The sequence below is a fragment of the Danio rerio genome, chromosome 1 (genome assembly GCF_052040795.2).
Source record: "Danio rerio strain M-AB ecotype USA chromosome 1, GRCz13ab, whole genome shotgun sequence".
In the NCBI taxonomy this organism is placed as follows: domain Eukaryota; kingdom Metazoa; phylum Chordata; class Actinopteri; order Cypriniformes; family Danionidae; genus Danio; species Danio rerio.
The window spans coordinates 12,631,308-12,651,288 of record NC_141021.1 but is presented as its reverse complement, the minus strand read 5'-3'; the positions used below and the strand labels follow the sequence as shown (position 1 = coordinate 12,651,288).

The following is a 19,981-nucleotide window of genomic DNA, read 5'->3' as shown; positions in this document are numbered from 1 at the left end:
TTTCGCTTTACAGTACATACAAACATTAGGTCATGAAAATTTACTTGAAAGTCTTGAAAAAATCATGGAACTTTAGTAGTAAAAATGTGTTTGTACCCTGTTTATACAGCCTCTATTTTGAGATCAAACTTAACAGACATATTCTAAGTACACTGAAGACTTATATTTCATCCTGTAAAATAACTTTATAAACTCAGAGCCGAAACATATCTACAATATAGGTCTTCAGTTATTTACAACTATTACATTGTTGGCTTAGCAACACGCTTTAGTTAAAGTGTATGAAGTTGTTAACCTAAAATTCTCATGGATTTAGTTATTTAGTGGTTTGTGTGCTCTTTTGCTGCTGCTTTAAACACAGTCTTAGCATGTCTGTGATTATACCTTCAGTTTAAAACCGAATGGAATGTTTAATCCTATTCATATCGTGTTAACTGCTTACAGGCTTCCATACATTTGGAGAGAGCTCATTCATCAATCTGATCTCAGGTCAGATGCCTTTACTGTTTTCTACTGGCTGAATGCGGTTAGTTACAGTATTAGTGATGTCATTCTGACTACAGATGGAGAGGTTACATTCAAAATGTGCAAAAGCCTTGACATGAGTTTCTCTCAAAGCTCTTGAGCGAAAGCCTCTTTCTCTGTGTTATTTCACATTGGAGTTTGTGTGCAACGGTATCTGCAATACAGACATGAAGGTGACTTGTTTCTTTGACAAATAGGAACCTGTCTTTTCATATTAAATTTGTGTCTAGGGGAAAGTGTGCATTTGCAGATGTTCTCAGAAGTATATTTCATTTTTATTATGGCCTAAATGTTTTTTGCTACAGCCCAAGGACTCATACATAAAAGTATGTTAAGAGAGGGCACAAGACGTCCTAAAATAGAAAGAGTCTGGCAGATTTGACTTAAAGGTGAAGTGTGTGTTTGTAATGTTACAGTTCTGTCTCATATTCTGGTTTAACATGCAGAGCAAAGTCAGCTGCTGGTTAAATGTTTTGGGATCAGTACTTTTTTTTTTTTTTTTGAGTGGGCAATAAAAAAAAAAGAAATATCAAAATGAACTAAAACTTTATTTGTTATACATATATAAATGAAATAAAATAAAATTCGTTTAAAAATATTTACATAATAAGGATAAATAAATGCATAATAATATCAAAGAAAAGCTAAATTCTCTGCTGTGCATGTGTGTAAATTCAGGAGTTTGTGGGTGTTTCCCAGTGTTTGGGTTGCGGCTAGAAGGGCATTGGCTGTGTAAAACATACGGTATGCTGGATATGTTGATGGTTCATTCTGCTTTGGCAACCCCAGATTAATAAAGGGACTAAGCCGAAAATAAAATAAATGAATGAATAATATCAAAGAAACAAACACATACATAAAATGGCACAAAAAGTACCTATTAATATCATTACAATAATTACTTTAAAATTACTTAATTAAAATAAAAATGTCTTATGATAATAAATAAATTAATTAAAAAAATAATTTTAATAAAAGAACATTAATTATTATATAATATGTTTTCCAAATAATATTTTAATGATCCATTTATTATACACATTTTCAATCTTTAATTTTTTTCTTTTCTTTCATATAAATACAATATATAATATAATTTATATATATATATGATTAATTACTTCCAAAATTTTGCTTCCAAAAAGTTGATTTGGCATAATATTTGTGTGTGTGTGTGTGTGTGTGTGTGTGTGTGTGTGTGTGTGTGTGTGTGTGTGTGTGTGTGTGTGTGTGTGTGTGTGCGTATATATATATATATATATATATATATATATATATATATATATATATATATATATATATATATATATATATGTATTATGTATATGTACTACATGGACACATATAGAAACAAAATTATACAGAACTGTCTTGTTGCATTGATATTTAAATTTGTAGATAATTTGTATCATATACACATGTTGTCAGGGTTTCTTATGAAGGACAAGGGAGCGAGAACTCAAGTGCCGCAAAATATGATTGTTGAATAATGATAAAAACTACCCCGAGGGGGAAACAAAACAAAACAACTAAACAAATTTAACTGGGCAGGCTGGCAGGGATCAGGGCTGGAAGACACAACAGGACAGGACGAGACGATAAATGATTACGAATTGGCACAGAACAGCAGACAGGTGAAGACTATAGAAAGAAATAATTAACAAACAAACAGGTAAACTGAATAAACTAGTAATGGGTTAAACTAGTAATGGGTTAACAATAAAATATATATTTGGTAAAGCAGTGGCGCAGTTGGTAGTGCTGTCGCCTCAGAGCAAGAAGAAGGTTGCTGGTTCGAGCCTGGTTCGAGCCTCGGCTCAGTTGGCGTTTGTGTGTGGACTTTGAATGTTCTCCCTGCATTCATGTGGATTTCCTCCAGGTGCTCCGGTTTCCCCCATGGTCCAAAGACATGCAGCACAGGTAAATTGGGTAGGCTAAATTGTCCATAGTGTGTGAATGTGTGTGTGGATGTTTCCCAGGAATGGGTTGTGGCTGGAAGGGCATCCGCTGCATAAAAACTTGCAGGATAAGTTGGCAGTTCATTCCGCTGTGGCGACCCCGGATTAATAAAGGGACTAAGCCGACAAGAAAATGAACGAATATATATATATATATATATATATATATATATATATATATATATATATATATATATATATATATATATATATATATTTGAGGTCTGTGATATCAAAAAGATTGAAAACCCTATATGTAAAACATAAATATCTTCTAGAATGACGTGTATTCTCAAACGGCCAAATATTGGCTTGGCTTCTGAAAAAGGCCGGGTGATGTATTGGTCATTAATCAGAGTAATATTTTGGCAGCTGTAGAGAGCCTGGACTGTTTGAAAAACCATGGTCAGCACTTTATTCTCATGCTTAGGCTTTAATTCCATTCATGCATCATAATTAGCCATCTTTGCGCGTTTAGAAAAGTTTATCTGTTCATTATTTCGTAATTACAGTATACACAGGCTTATCATATTTTCATTATTTCTGTTCTCTTCACAGACACCGCTCCGTACTTTAAAACGGAGGCAGGAGGAGCACAGACACACCTGGAGGGGAACAGACTGGTGCTCACCTGTCTGGCGGAGGGCAGCTGGCCACTTGAGTTCAAATGGATGAGAAACAGCACAGACATCACTGAATACACACCGGAGTACAGGTAATGATGAGCACACTCACATTAAAGTGGCCCTATTATGCTTTTCATACACTACCTTTGATGTGGTTTGTAACGCAGCTGCTAATGAACGTAAAAAGTCGGAGCCCTTTATAAGATCTAAGAGCGAAATAAATGGATTTAATGTCTCAAAGGAAGAAAAAAATGATAACTTCTGAGTCATTTCAGCTTTATTTTCTGCAGAAGTTCATGCAGGTTTGCAGTTGTGTGAAGTAACAAATTACAAACCCTCAAATTACTGTAAGTTGGTTTTCACAGGAATTGTACATTATTAAAAATGTGGGTCACACTTTACAATAAGGTTCATTAGTTAATGTTAATTAATGCATTTACTAACATGAACAAACAATGAACAATACATTTACTACTGTATTTGTTCATGTGAGTTAACATTAGTTAATGAAAATACAGTAGTTCATTGTTAGTTCATACTAGCTCATGGTGCATTAACTAATGTTAACAAGCATGGACTTGGATGTCAATAATGCATTAGTAAATGTTCAATTATGATTAATAAATGCTGTACATGTGTTGTTCATGATTAGTTCATGCTAGTAAATGCATTAACTAATGAACCTTTTTGTAAAGTGTTACCAAAATGTGTACTATTGTTTTTACTTGAATACATTTTTAGAGCTGTATTGATACTTTTACTCCACTGTTTTCTTTCCCTTGCAGTCAAAACTTATATTTTTTTCTTGTCTATGGTGATTGGCTAAAGTAAGATAATAATCAGTCCTGTGATTTCCATACAATCAAATTGCACACAGAAAAACTGCATTATACAGGACAACCTCAAGACACAGAAGACACAATCACTAAAAGACTGTTTAGACTGTATGCGACTGATTTGAAGATGACTAATATTTAATGTATGATGACTTTAAATAATAACTTAAATGCACTACGGAATGTTACGTTTTCACACACATGCACACATCGTATGTAAACACATCAACCTTTCACAGTTTAATCCGCACTACTCTTGAATACTTTTTAAAGGGTCTACTATTTACTCATACTTTGAGTAATACTTTTACTTGAGTATGATTTTGTTCAGTATTCTTACCACCAATGCAGACTTATAGCAAATTTCCATAATGCCAGCCTACTGTATGATCATCATTGGCTGGCCACAAAGATGAATGTGTTGACCCTCAAACAGTAGTTGTATTTAAGATACTGCTTATTCACTGCATTCACATTTCTTTAGAAAAAGCTGAGTGTTTTGAAAGCTCTTACCTGTTTTTGTTTGTAAATTCTTGTCTTTCATTTCAATGTAAACAAACTGAAACACAGACTTTTGAAAACAGATGAGCATCAATTGATCTCTGGTTGAGCTATAATTCTCAGAATTTTCAAGCCCCTTTCATATAATTATTACGCAACCGATAGATAATAAAAATAGATGCTGGCAAATGATGCACATGCAAGCGTGAATGGTCATGTATCATGCATTTTAGACTGTATAGTGTGGACAGAGATTGTTCTTCTGAAGCGCAGTAAAAACGCCAGACGGTACAAGGAGACTTTTTATTATAAAATGCAGTTTTAAAATGAAAATGCACTAGTGTAAAGGTTGAAGTAAAACAGTGGAAGAAGAGCAGAGCAAATACTACACTGACTACCTCACGCACAACCAAGACAAAACAAAGGATCATTTGACAGTATATTTCTGATAGAGACACTATTTGAAATCAGTATTATGAGTATTATTTATGTCAGAAAACATTAAACACATTTATCTTGATCACGTTATTTAGCGTGCATGTAAATGCTGTGATTACACTTATGAATTACAACTATTTAATTCCAACGGAAAGCCTATGTAAATGTAGCTATTGTAAATAAGTGCCATCCAGAACAAAATTAGCAATCATTGAAACAGCACAACAGAAGCAATTTAATACTTAGTTGATTTCTCTGTTTACATGTCTTATCACTGTTTACATGTCGAGAACCCTCAAAGACGGACAGTCCTTCTGAAGCGATGGATCACATCATTATGAGCGCTATCTTTAGAGATCTTAGAGGAGCTATTCAACATCATGAAGTCAACATCATGAAGGCAAAAAACCAACAAATTTTCATTTGTAAAGTATTTTTGTCCTTGCACTATTTTGGTATAAAACACCATTATCTTAACTTACACCAATGAACAGAGGTCATTGGATTCTGTGTTAGGGATGGTACAGCACAAAATAGTGCTACGGTATAAAATAATATAGACAGTGCGGAGTCCTTTGGGATCTCATTTGTCCTGCTCCCTTCTTTGGCCTCTTTATCTCGTCTGGTCATCCATCTTTGACCCCTCGTGTTTTGGAGGAATTATTATTAGAGAGACCTCAGAGTTTTGTATAATAAAGGATTGGTGTATAACAAGAACAGTGTTAGAAATGAACAATGCTGTCTGATTTTATGTATTGTAAAGCCAATAATTTTGACTTTGAAGGGGTAGTTGACTGAAATGAAAACTTTTGATTTGATTATAAAGGGGATAATGTCATTAACTAAATATAAAAGTGTTGAAAAAAAAAACACCTTAAAGAAAATCTAAATATTAGATGGAAAACACAGAAAACAGACATTGTTGTCTAGACATTACATAGTATAAACCATGTTAACATTTCAATATTGGGCTATTATTTGTTCATTCATTCATTCATTTTCTTTTCAGCTTACTCCCTTTAATAATCTAGGGTTACCACAGCGGAATGAACCGCCAACTTATCCAGAATATGTTTTTACGCAGCGGATGTCCCTTCAGCTGCAACCCATCACTGGGAAACCCCCATACACACTCATTCACACTCATACACTATGGACAATTTTAGCTTGCTCAATTCACCTACACTGTATGTCTTTGGACTTGTGGGGGAAATCGAGCATCTGGAGGAAACCCATGTGAACACGGGCATGGGCTATTTAAATATTACCAAAAACATTTAAAAGTACTCTAAATAGCAATAGTTGTCACAATCACCAGTGATCTAGCTTCTGCAGATTGCTGGAGAACTACAAATAAAAAAAAAAATCTGAACTACAGAGACCATCCTGCATTTCACTCACACACCTGGCCCAGATATCTTCTGATTGCAAACACACACAGCTGATACTGTTCAGTACTAATCAGATAGACTAAAAACACAAAACACACATACACACACATTGTTGCTGAGTCTTGGTTACTGTAAGCGAGCATTTCCTAGCGGTTTTTCCTTGCCTTTCGTGTTTTTTGTAATTATGGTGAAATAAAGCTTTTTAAACCATTGACCGTTCGACTCTTTTGTATCGGAAACAGGTTCGTTACTCTGAGCTTTTCAAGTCAGAGCTTGATGAGGACCTCTGCTGGTTAAAGTGTGGGAAAGCACTGTGTTTCAAAATATCAAACGTTCAAACTGACCAACTCATTAATTTAGTAATACAACAATAGTAATATAAACAAATTACTCAGTTACTGTAGTTTTTACATAGAATGTATGTTACATTACAGCACCGATGACTGTAGCAAAATCCAAGGTGATCAAAATAATTTATGTTTATCATATTCTAACCGGTCCTAAACCCACCCACTTGATCTGAACGAAGATCGAATTGGCGATTACTGCTTAGGAGCCGAATGCTCTAAGGAGGAGGCTTGGGAGTAAGGCTTTTTGCGCTGCACTTGCCAGCTGGCCTCCATTACGCACTATACTACAATATGCAATGGCCTTTTTAAAAAATAGTTACAAATAATACAGTAGTGCAGTAATAAAATTGGATTTTAGTTGAATTACTGGTGTGTGGGATCGGTGCAGTGCTTTGAAACAGCAGAAATGTATGTAATCGATGCCTAATCTCTAGTTATACACTTAATTAACTCACAAAGGTGTTTAAACATTTAAATCTAAAATTCGAAGCCGTCACTTAGGTCTAAGCGAAATTAAGCTTGCGACTGATCACGTGTCTATGGCAAAATGAATCAAGCTACACTGCTTCACTGCGAGATGTATCATTTCTCTGATACATACTTCGAAGCCTTGGTGCACAACGTCACATCACTTGTTTATTGAACCCTTTGTTTTACTGTTAATGTTGTTTTGCCACCTCTCTCCACCATTCGACTGTTTTTCTGGATATTGGATTACCCATATTGTACCATTTGCTCCTGTTGTTGACCCTGCCTGTTGAACTGTTCCTTTGCCTAAAGCTGCATCTAGAACTTCACCTCTGTTGCAACCCGACTCTCTTTACAGTAGTAGTTCAGTAGTATTATTAATATATTATTATAACCAATATACATATAATTAGAAAATAATCCAAATACATAATTATCCAAAACTGATATTAATAAAACACATCAGCTTAATAAATTTAAAATTATGTCAAAATATGAATAAAAACAATGACATTCAACAAATAACATTGCAGCTTAACATTCCTTCGGTTTCTAGTTTGAGAGGAGTCTGTAAAAGCGACAGATTTTATCAGAGCGAGCAGCTGATTCCACATTCAGTCCATGTGAAGCATCAGTTCTGCATTAAACACAGTCATCTGTTAAAGGTGAATCAGCAGAGATCTGAGCAGCTCTGACCCTGTGGGCTTGTAATCGTTCTTGTTAAACAGCACACACTCACTTCCAACTGCTCATAAATCCAAGCACTTGTTAGTCTCCGCTTTCAAACTTGTATGTTTATTGAACATTATTCAATATTGTTATTGTTACAGAGCTGCAGTTATTAAGGAGCTATCCCACATGAGCTCTATAGGAGTCCACTGTAGTAACTTAGGATACATACTATAGTGTTTTTAAACAATACTATATTAAAATAGTTGCATTGATCTGTAATGATAATTCTATAGCTGCCATGGTAACACAACAGCTATAATAATGTAAACAAATTACCTAATATCAAATTACAACTTGGTATATTATACTATAATTCAACACAGTTTCAGTAGTAAAAGCAAAAGTATTGCTACTATATCTATTACAGTTTATCCGTTCACTATAGTTCATACTGCAGTACTTCAGAGAGAAAAGACATATTGCCTACACTGTTTATAATCCTTATTTTGCAAAAGCACACACGTTTGTTTTCATTGTGAGTGTACACAATAAAAACTAGACACCTAAAATATTTGATTGTATTGATCTTATCCGTACGATCAAAACTGAAAGTGTAATTTAAGTTCTTTTCAGCGTTTTAAGGTAAAAACTTGTCAGAACGCATACACGAAGTCTACGATGTGTTAATAAAGGTATTACTTCCCATAGATATTTACATTAGATGTCGCCTGGCCTATTGTTGTCTATAGGACGGAATGCATCAATAGTGCCGCCATCTTGGTACAGGGTAGCGCTCCTTTGAAATGAATGCGGGACCAAGGTACAGTGGAGGACTGTGGCCATCCAAAGCCAGAGATATACACATATATCTATGATCGGGAGTTTTCCTGGATGTTAGTATGTAATTTTTTTTTTCTAATTACGAAAATTATCATTTTACATCACTTTTCTACATTGATGGATCAGTGACCGCACTGGCATTCCTGACAAAAAGCTTGTGTTTGTGTGTACAGAAATGTACTATTCACCCTCCCTGTTAAATTTAATCTAATCATGTCCTGAAACACAGCTCCTCTCCTGCTTTCACTTCTCATACTGATGGAGGGAGAGAATCGTTTGTGAATGAATCCCCCGAATGACTCTTTCACTAGCCGACAATAATGCAAGTTTCTGGCAGCGCAGCATCTCGTTGTCATATTTCTTTTGCATTGTTTGCTGATTTTATTCAACAAAACTAGCATAAGCCGAGTGTTTAGTGCGAGTTGGTGCTACTTTGCCTTTTGGTGAATGCAGTAAGAGACTGTTATCATCACGCTACCTGATTAGCACAGAAGTTTAGAACATACAAAAACAGAAAAAACTTAATATTACCTATGAAATGTTCTGTCTTTGTACTTTGTTTACTTTTTTGCTCGTTACTACACCCATAGACAGCGCTTAAGTCCAGCATCTTCACGTAATAACACTGCCTTGACTAGTGCGGTTGAATGACATTTGTCCTGGGAGCACTGTACCAATGTGGCGGCACTATTGACGCATGCTCAGGGTCCCTATGCGATATCTAGTGTATATATCTATGATTACTTCCTAATGTTATAATAGCTGTGTAATGTTGAAGCAATGTGCTAATAAAAGTTTCATATGAGTACACAGTGGATTCACGTTTATTATTATTATTTCAACCCCCCGGTCCGCAGTAAAATTGTCAAGCGTTGACCGATCCACAGTTAGAAAAAGGTTGGGGACCACTGTTTTAGACAACAATGCCGTACACCACAGTCTAAAACATGTATCATTGCATAATGTGCTCATACTGAAAAGATGATGGAGTACAGTGTTTATCTACAGTCCATTACTCGAGTGAGCCCTATGAAAATCCGAGCTTCATCTGCTTTGTTTTCCAGGTACACGATCGTGTCTTTAAAGCGTGAGGATGCGGGTGTGTATCAGTGCGCGGTGAGGAACAGGATGGGAGCGCTGATCCAGACGAGAGCCGATGTTCGTGTGGCTTGTAAGTACACGTGTATGATGTTAGAAAGGGAGTTCGGGAGGCTGAAGCACAAATGGGTTTCACACATCAGCACACACACCTACGACACACACATATGCATGTACTGTAGCGCAGGGTCCCATTAGAGATGAACTGGAAGTGACATTCAGGAAACACTTCAGTGATTTCTAAATATGCTGTCAGTTCAGTACACTTTTTCTTTTGGCGTGCGTTTGGGACACTTGTGCAAACGTGCAGCCAAAACTATAGTTGGAGTCAGAGTTGTTAGCCTTCCTGTTCAATTTTTTCTCAATTTCTGTTTAACGGAAAGAAGATTTTTTTCCTACTCATTTCTGAACATACAGTGCATCCAGAAAGTATTCATTGTGTAAATGCTACAGCCTTATTCCAAAATAGATTAAATTCATTTATTTCCTCAGAATTCTACACACATTACCCCATAATGACTATGTGAAAAAGATTTTTTAAAATTGCTGCAAATTTATTAAAGATAAAAAACCTGAAAAAACTGAAAAATCAGATGTACATCAGTATTTACAGCCTTTGCTTAATACTTTGTTGATGCACATTTGGCAGCAATTATAGCCTCAAGTCTTCTTGAATAAGATGCCAAAAGCTTGGCACACCTGTCTTTGGAAATTTTTGCCCATTCCTCTTTGCAGTACCTCTCAATCTCTATCAGGTTGGATGGGAAGCGGCGGTGTACAGCCGTTTTCAGATCTCTCCAGATATGTTCAATAGGATTTAGGTCTGGGCTCTGGCTGGGTTACTCAAGGACATTCACAGAGTTGTTGTGAAGCCACTCCATTGATATTTTGGCGCTTTGGGTCATTTTCCTTCTGGAAGATAAACTGTCACCCTAGTCTGAGGTCAAGAGCACTCTGAAGCAGGTTTTCATTCGGGATGTCTCTGTACATTGCTGCATTCATGTTTCCTTCCACCCTTCCAGTTCCTGTTGCCGAAAAAACATCCCCACAGCATGATGCTGCCACCACTATGCTTCACTGTTGGGATGGTATTAGCCTGGTGATGAGTAGTGCCTGGTTATCTCCAAATGTAACGCCTGGCAGTTACTCCAAAGAGTTCAATTTTAGTCTCATCAGACCAAAGAATAGATACAGACCAAAGATACCTTTGGGCAAATTCCAGGTGGGGAGTGGCTTCCGTCTGGCCACTCTACCATATAGGCATGATTTGTGGATTGCTGCACAGATGGTTGTCCTTCTGTAGCTTCTCCTCTCTCCACAAAAGAACGCTGGAGCTCAGACAGGGTGACCATCGGGTTATTGATCACCTCCCTGATTAAAGCCCTTCTGCCCCGATCACTCAGCTTAGGTGGTCGGTCAGCTCTAGGAAGAGTCCTGGTGGTTTCAAACATCTTCCACTTATGAATAATACTGGCCACTGTGCTTATTGGAACTTTCGGAGCAGCAGAAATTTTTCTGCAACATTCCCCAGCTTTGTGCCTCGACACATTCCTGTCTCGAAGGTCAACAGATAATTTCTTTGTCTTCATGTTTGGATTGTGCTTTGACATGGGGGGATGCGTCCCCCTCACTTTTAGAGGCAGACCATTTAGAAACAGGTGATTAATAATTATATGAACGTAAACTATTGGATCTCATTCAGCTGCCCTCCCTCTTTTAAAACGTCTGCTATGCTAATACTATGAGGAGTATTAATAGACTGAAATCACGGTTACAATATGATGTGCTCAGCAATTACTTATATTGAATATGATGTGCTTAAACTGCTGCAGTCTACCACCTCTTCATCTTCTCTGTCTGTCTGTTTCTTTCTGTCTCTTAGACATGGATAATTTTGCTGAACTGGAGCAGAGAAAGACGGTCTCTCAGGGAAGAGCTGCTGTCCTCAATCCTCCTGCTGTGACCAGTTTTCCTCGGCCTCAGGTCACCTGGTTCAGAGACGGTGTCAAGATCATCCCGAACCATCGAGTGTAAGTGGCCATTTATGAAAAAAATGTATGAACACAGAAAGGATCGTTTATTGAGCCTTGTATGGTTTGCAAGTGTTTTTTGTTTTGTCTTACTTTATCAACCAAATATATAGACACAGAAATCATGGTTTACAGAGCCTTAAACTGTTTGCTAGCATTTATTTTATTAATTAACTACTTATTTTTAAGTATTTATTCATTCATTCATTTTCATTTCGGCTTAGTCCCTTTATTAATCCAGGGTTGCCACAGCAGAATGAACCGTCAATTTATCCAGCACATTTTTTTTTTTTTTTATGCAGCGGATGCCCTTCTAGCTACAACCCATCTCTGGGAAACATCCATCCACACACACTCATTCACACACACACACTCATACGCTACGGACAATTTTAGCCTACCCAATTCACCTATACCGCATGTCTTTGGACTGTGGGGGAAACCAGAGCACCCGGAGGAAACCCACGTGAACGCAGGGAAAACATGTAAACTCCACACAGAAATGGCAACTGAGCCGAGGCTCAAACCAGCGACCCAGTGATATATATATATTTTTTATCCCTTCTATTAACCGAATATATCGACACTGAAATTACTGTTTACTGATCCTTGAACTGTTTTCTAGCATTTATTTTATTTTATTTTTATATGTTATTTAATTTTAATATTTATTGTTTTTTTTGTTATTTTATTTATTTATTAATTTATTTGATTAGTTATTTATTTTTAAATATTATTTATTTTGTTTTATTTTATTTTTATTTATTTATTGTTTTGTTTATTTTTTGTTACTTTATTATTCATGTATCTATTTTATTTTATTTATTAAAATATATATATATATTTATATATATTTTTTTATTATTTAATTTAATTTAATTTTATTATTTTATTTTATTATCCATCCTATCAAACAAGTGTATAAACATAGAAATTATCGTTTACTGAGCCTTGAACTGTTTACATGAATTTTGTTTAATTTTATTTTATTACAAGTCCTCATTTATGACAAATGACAAAAATCCAACAATACAATAAAAAAAAATATATATTTAAAAAATCTAATTTTGCCTAATTGTCCAAAAAGGTATGCAATTTGTTAAAATAATTAATTTTATTTAAATTAAATCAAATTTCTTTGATTAAATTAAATTTTATGTAAATATTCCACTTGCTTTTTTCAATAAATTGAAAATCAAATTTGAAAATGCATTACTCAAAAATAAGAAAAAACATATTTAAAAGCTGTATTATTACGTTATACACCAATAAAATGTTTAATTTTATTTAAAGATTTAAATTCTCCTGATGTTTTTGAAGGAAAATTTTAAGTCAAACCAGTTTGGCATGAAATAGTAACTATTAAATGATAGCAGAAATAAAAATGTTAAGTGAAACTTAATAATTTAATAGATCAATATGTATTATTGACAACAACCCATTTAAATGCATTATGTAAATATATTCCCAATGCAAAAATCTGTCAAAAGTCAAGCAACCCTCACACACACACATGCATTGAGCACAGCATTACATCAATCACTGTCTTGTGTGTCTTTAGGCCGGTTGCATCAGTCGGGCCCCGTGGCAATGATGTGCTTTATGACATTCATTGATTCTGTAAATGAAAGCGGCCCGTCGTCCTCTTTTTTTGGCCTGTTAGCAGCAGGGTGGACACGTCTGTCAGTGGCTCAGGAAAAGCTCACCTCGTCAGCCTGTCAGTCAAATGCTTGTCATGGCACCTATGAGACCGTCTTCATTTCAAAGGCCACTCGTACGTGAAATGCGCTACTCTATCAGAGAAAGCAGATCTGGAGGAGTGAGAGATTAATACTTTTGCGTGACCCAATAAATAAACCCACCCACAACTGGTGTAAGAATTGTGAGAGGAATGCAAAAATATACAGTTGAAGTCAGAATTATTAGCCCCCTTTAAGTTTTTTTAAAAAGTATTTCCTAAATGATGTTTAACAAATAAAGAAAGTTTTCACAGTATGTCTAATAATATTTTTTCTAAAGAAAGTCTTGTTAGTTTTATTTCGGCTGGAATAAAAGCAATTTTGATTTTTTTAAACACCATTTTAAGATCACAATTATTAGCCCCTTTAAGCTAAATATTTTTTTCCAAAAGTCTACAGAACAAACCATCATTATACTATAACTTGCCTAATTGCCCTAACCTGCCTAGTTAACCTAATTAACCTAGTTAAGCCTTTAAATGTTACTTTAAGCTGTATAGAAGTGTCTTGAAAAATATCTAGTCAAATATTATTTACTGTCATCGAGGCAAAGATAAATTAAATCAGTTATTAGAAATGAGTTATTAAAACTATTATGTTTAGGAATGTATTGAAAAAAAATCTTCTCTCCGTTAAACAGAAATAAAAGAAAATTAATATAAATAAAACATTATATTATATTATATATATATAACAGGGGGGCTAATAATTCTTAATTTTGTACAGAATTTTGTACATAATGTGTGGTTTCTGATTAAAATTCTATATTTTTAAAAATATTTATCAAATATGTATCATTATTATTATTATTATTTTATTGCTATTATATATATATATATATATATATATATATATATATATATATATATATATATATATATATATATATATATATATATATATATTATTTATTCAATCAAGTGTTATTGATTAAATATATTAATAATAATGTGTTAATAATAATAATATAAATAATAATAATAATAATAATAATAATTATTATTATTATTATTATCATTATTATTATCATTATTATTATTATTATTATTAGCGGTAGTAATAATAGTAATGGTAATATTGTTATTATTTAAAAATGTATTGATTAAATATAATAATAATAAGAAGAAGAAGAAGAAGAAGAAGAAGAAGAAGAAGAAAAAAAAGAAGAAGAAGAAGAAGAAGAAATAATTAGGATTAATAAAGGGACTAAGCCAAAAAGGAAATAAATGAATTAATAATAATAATAATAATAATAATAGTAATTATTATTATTATAAATTATTATTATTATTATTATTATTATTATTATCACATTATTTTTATTTTTACTTAAAAGTAATATAGAAATGATAATTTATGCAGCCATAAGAATAAAACCTTTTAAAAATTATTTTATCTTATTTTATTAAAATAAAATAAAATGAAAATCAAAAGAAAGTAAAAAGGAATCTGACAATTTCTTGAAGTACTTAAATCCATTTTTTATCCATAACACAAGCTTGTTTTCTATCAGATTTGTCCTGTAGATATTTCAACCCTCCTTTCAGTTCTCACTTTGTGCGGGAACATGCTGGATTTGCATCGCTAACAAATCTCGGATTAGCTCTTTGTCTCCAAGTCAGCGAACAGTTAGGAGGCTTTCGACAAGGTCTCAAGAGACTTCTGAAAACACACTGAATTTGCAATTTCACTTTTTCAAAGCCTGCTTGTTTATATATCTGCATGATTTGTGGTAGTTTGGCTTGGGTTTGGAGCAGAAATTGAAGATAGTGATTTCCACAAGAGTGTTGAAATCTGTCTTCTTCTTGCTCTTATCTGCATGAAATTTCATTTCCATGTTCACTCTTTCCTCTTGATTACTCTTTGAACTTCAGATCTCCAGACACACACACTCCTCTCCTCTTCATCTAGCTCTCTCTCCTGCTCGTTTCAGCAATTTTTCTGCTCCTGTTTTTTCGTCCAGCTCGGCCTGATTGTGATAACTGAATTGGCCTATTGCTTCTAACACAGCGGAACATTATAGATTGGGCCACAATGTCATCAGACTTTTCACACAAACATACACACTTGTTGGTTTTGTGTTGGTGGTTTATGAGGACTTTTTACATGCATATTATATTATTGCTTTAGCCTACCCCTACCCCTAAACACAACCCTGCTAATAGTGCAAGGAAACCTGTGTCAAAAAAGACCCTATTATGTAAATTGTTTAACAGTTTGGCATTATGAGGACACAAGGCATGTTCTCATAATCACACTCTTGACAATGGTCACAAATATTGTCAAATATTGGCTAAGATTGTCATAGCCTATGCCTATGAGCCTATGACAGATGCATATCAGTTACACGTAGACGAGACATCGTAAAACGTTTCAGCATCTTAGTACAGAGATGGTTGATATCTTATCATTTGCAATAATATATTGTAAAAAAGTATTCCCGCTATAGTAATGATACAGTTGCAATGAGTAAATACAGTTTTGTATGTAATTTTTCTGACTTTTGTTCTCAATGTAATATACTGTAATAATTTTATATACGTTGCTCCAGGTACATTTTATTGCACGTTTTAGGTAACAAAACCACTAGAGGGTGCTGTCTGCATTGATACAAATCTGAAATACGTTACTTAGGGTACTTTTAGTTAAATGTAATAAACGTTGCCCCTGGTACATTTTGTTGCACGTTTTAGATGACAAAACTTTTAGAGGACGCTGCGAACTAGTAATGCGCAGATGACAGTTATATCCGCAAGTGCTGCGGATAATCTACTGGTTGGGTAATAAAAAATACATTATGATTAATTGCGGGTCGGTTGAATGTGGATGTAGCAGAATATGGCAGTTGACCAGCGAAAAAGCAGAGAATGGGCTTTGTAGAATCGAAAGATGAGACGCCCAAACTAATGCATGGAAGAGTAAGTGCAAGAGAACTGTTCAAAGTTTCAGTTAGAGGAGTCATTTGAGGAAAATCTGCTATCGTTCTGGGAGAAATAAGATGGCTTATTTAAAAGACTGCAGCGCCTTGTGAGAAGAATCGTGTTCATTCCTACAACAAGCGGTACGAGCGAATGTTCATTCAGTGCAGCTGTCCGGGTTTCGGAGGCGAGGGGGAATCGCCTGAATTTAGGCACAGTAGATGCTATTCTGTTTTTGCACAGTTCAAAGAAAAGGCCAAGTAAACATAACATAGCTGCCGTTTAGGCTGAAGTGGCACCCTTTTTTGTTATCTTGTTCCTGTATCTGTATAAGCTAAAATGTTTCATTTTTACTTTCTGTATTTGAAAATGAAGAAAATGTTGTCTAAAGACAAACTTTTGTTTTTATACATAAATGTTCATTTAAAATCGCTTGCGATTAACGTATTGTTTTACTATCATAGATGCACAGATTAGCTCACTGAATCTGCTGTTAATATCCACGGTGACGTATTATCATGCCTAAAACAAAGAATTAGAATTATTAAAGTGACGATCAGGTGTGGGTTGGGTGCAGATACATATATCAGATAAAACTCTATGTGCGGGCAGGTGTCGGTTGGATGATTAGTATGAAGCTGTGGATTCGAATGTTATTTCAGCTAATCCGCGCATCTCTACTGCCTACATTATTGCAAATCTGAAATATGTTACCTTGGGTACTTTTAGCTAAATGTTATAAACGTTGCCCCTGGTACATTTTGTTGCATGTTTTAGATGACAAAACCTTTAGAGGACGCTGCCTACATTATTGCAAATCTGAAATACGTCACTTATGGTACTTCCTTTTTGCAAAATCAAATATACATTGTTTCAGGTACATTTCTTTGCACGTTTTAGATAACAGATCCACTATAGGGTGCTGTCTACATTATTGCAAATCTGAAATACGTTACTGAGGGTACTTTTAGCTGAATGTAATATACATTGCTCCAGGTACATTTTGTTGCACGTTTTAAATGACAAAACCTTTAGAGGACACTGCCTACATTATTGCAAATCTGAAATGCGTCACTTAGGTTACTTGTTGTAATGTACATTGCTCCAGGTACATTTTGTTGCATGTTTTACATGACAAATCCACTAGAGGGGCACTGTCTACATTATTGTAAATATGAAATACTTTACTTTGGGTAGTTTTTGCAAAATATAAATATTTACGTTGCTCTGTGTACATTTTTTGCAAGTTTTAGATGACAAAACCACTAGAAGGCGCTGTCTACATTATTGCAAATCTGAAATACGTTACTGAGGGTACTTTTTGCAAAATGTAATATCCATTGCTCATTGTCATTTCAAGTTTTAAATGACAAATCAACTAGAGGGCGCTGTATACATTATTGTTAATCTGAAATATTTTAATTGGGGTACTTTTTTTGCTAAATGTAAAATACACTGCTCCAGGTACATTTCGTTGCATGTTTTAGATGACCAATCCACTAGAGGGTGCTGTCTATATTTTTGCAAATCTGAAATACCTACTTTTTGCAAAATGTAATATACATTGCTCTGGGTACATTTTGTTACACGTTTTAGATGACAATTCCACTAATGGGCACTGTCTACATAATTACAAATCTGAGATGCGTTACTTAGGGTCTTTTTTACAGATGCACATCCATCTTGTACATGTACACAACACCTAAATCCTTGTATAAGCCCAATCAATAGTGTTTTCAAATGCAAACGTAAGAGAAAAGTCTACTTTGACGTATGCTTTTGCCCTTGATCTCTTTTTTTAACCATACTTCTCCACAATTGAGTAATAATGTAGAAAGTTGGCAGGGAAATGTATTAGACAGGTCAGCGAAATGTATTAGATTGTATTAGATTGCAAATGTGTGTGTGTGTGTGTGTGTGTGTGTGTGTGTGTGTGTGTGTGTGTGTGTGTGTGTGTGCATGCAAATAATCCTTTATTCAATGATAATAATATGTCCCTGTAAATATTTTTAGTGTACAGTGAATCCCAAGTTTTGCCATCATGCTGCCCCACAGGTTTTGTTTTAAATAGAAACTGCATATCTTTAAAAAAGCATATCTTTAAGTATACATTTTATGTTTTCACAAAAAAAAAAAGTATTCTGAAGCATTTATTTTAATGAGACTGTTTTAGTAGTAAAACAACCTCTGCCTTACGTAAGTTAGCATTAGCATTAATCTCGCGCTAACGTTTGCTAAAGTTAAACCTTTGAATGCTGGCGTAATTCTGAAGAAATAAAGATGTGTAATAAAAGGGAATAAAAAGACCTATAACACTATTACCTATTTCTTTTTTATTTTCCCTGGCATCTGTCTCTAAATCCCTGCCGGGCTGTAATTGTGATGTTTATTTTGAAGATTGCGGTTCAGATCTGCCTGTGGATGTTGAGCAGCTGGTGTCCTGTTGGTGACACGATAACCTGAAGCCGACTGCTCTCAGGCCTGCAGTGATGATTGTAGACTTAAAGAAGGACACACAAACACCCACAACCCTCAACATCAGTGGCTCAGCTGTCAACACCGTCGAGTCCTTAAGTGCGCCCTTAAGAGGGAAGCAAACACTCATACTGTTGTAAGGAAGGATCAACTGAGGAAGTATTTTAAGTGACAACTGAGAAAACCCAGCTTGCCATAAGCTTTTACATGACGGTCTGTAGGTGCCCTTTATTTCTCCTTCAGCATCTTCTACTTGATCGTATATTATTGTGTCAGATCTTTCCATTATACAATAGTATGGTGTTATTCAATTTAACATCTACAGTTATGATATACTGTAAAGTTGAAGTCAAAATTGCTTTTTTTCTTCCTTTTTTCAAATATGTCTCAAATGATGTTTAAGAAAGCTAAGATTTCTTTACAGTATTTCCTATAATATTTTTTCCTCAGGAGAAAGTCTTTGTTTTATTTGGCTAGAATAAAAACAGTCTTTGGGGCGACGCGGTTGTCGCAGTAGGTAGTGCTGCCGCCTCACAGCAAGAAGGTTGCTAGTTTGAACCTCGGTTGGGTCAGTTGGCATTTTTGTGTGGAGTTTGCTTGTTCTCCCTGCGTTTGCATGGGTTTCCTTCTGGTTCCCCCACAGTTCAAAGACATGGAACAGGTGAATTGGGTAGTCTAAATTGTTCATAATGTATGAGTTTAAATAAGTGTGTATGAATGTTTCCCAGTGATGGGTTGCAACTGGAAGGGCATCCACTGCTTACAACATATGCTGGATAAGTTGGCAGGTCATTCCTGGGCAGTGACCCCAGATTAATAAAGGGACTAAGCTGAAAAGAATATGAATGAATGAATAAATGGATGAATAAAAGCAGTTTTTAATTAAAATAAAAACATTTTTAAGGTCATTATTACTAGCTCCATTAAGCAATATATATTTTTTGATTGTCTACAGAACAAACTGTTAGACAATAGCCTCTTTCAAAAAAACTGACTGGCAATTTTCTGGAAAGGTCTGTATGTGTGAACAGGCCCTTTTTGATAACACCGGTAAATTCGTTCCGGCAGTTTCCAGAAAGAGAAGTTGTAACATTAATGTTAATTTGCTAAAATGCT

At 34.8% G+C, this 19,981-nt stretch overlaps 1 protein-coding gene across 18 annotated transcripts in view; it reads left to right on the top strand.

The window, feature by feature from the left end:
- sdk1b (sidekick cell adhesion molecule 1b) overlaps window positions 1-19,981 on the top strand; it is a 456,411-nt gene that overhangs the window by 214,367 nt on the left and 222,063 nt on the right. For all 18 annotated transcript variants that reach the window (NM_001443429.1, NM_001443430.1, NM_001443427.1 and 15 more), the window contains 3 exons: window positions 3,042-3,198; window positions 9,670-9,776; window positions 11,586-11,733. In NM_001443429.1, the coding sequence (NP_001430358.1) occupies window positions 3,042-3,198; window positions 9,670-9,776; window positions 11,586-11,733 (412 nt within the window). The remainder of the gene's footprint in view (window positions 1-3,041; window positions 3,199-9,669; window positions 9,777-11,585; window positions 11,734-19,981) is intronic.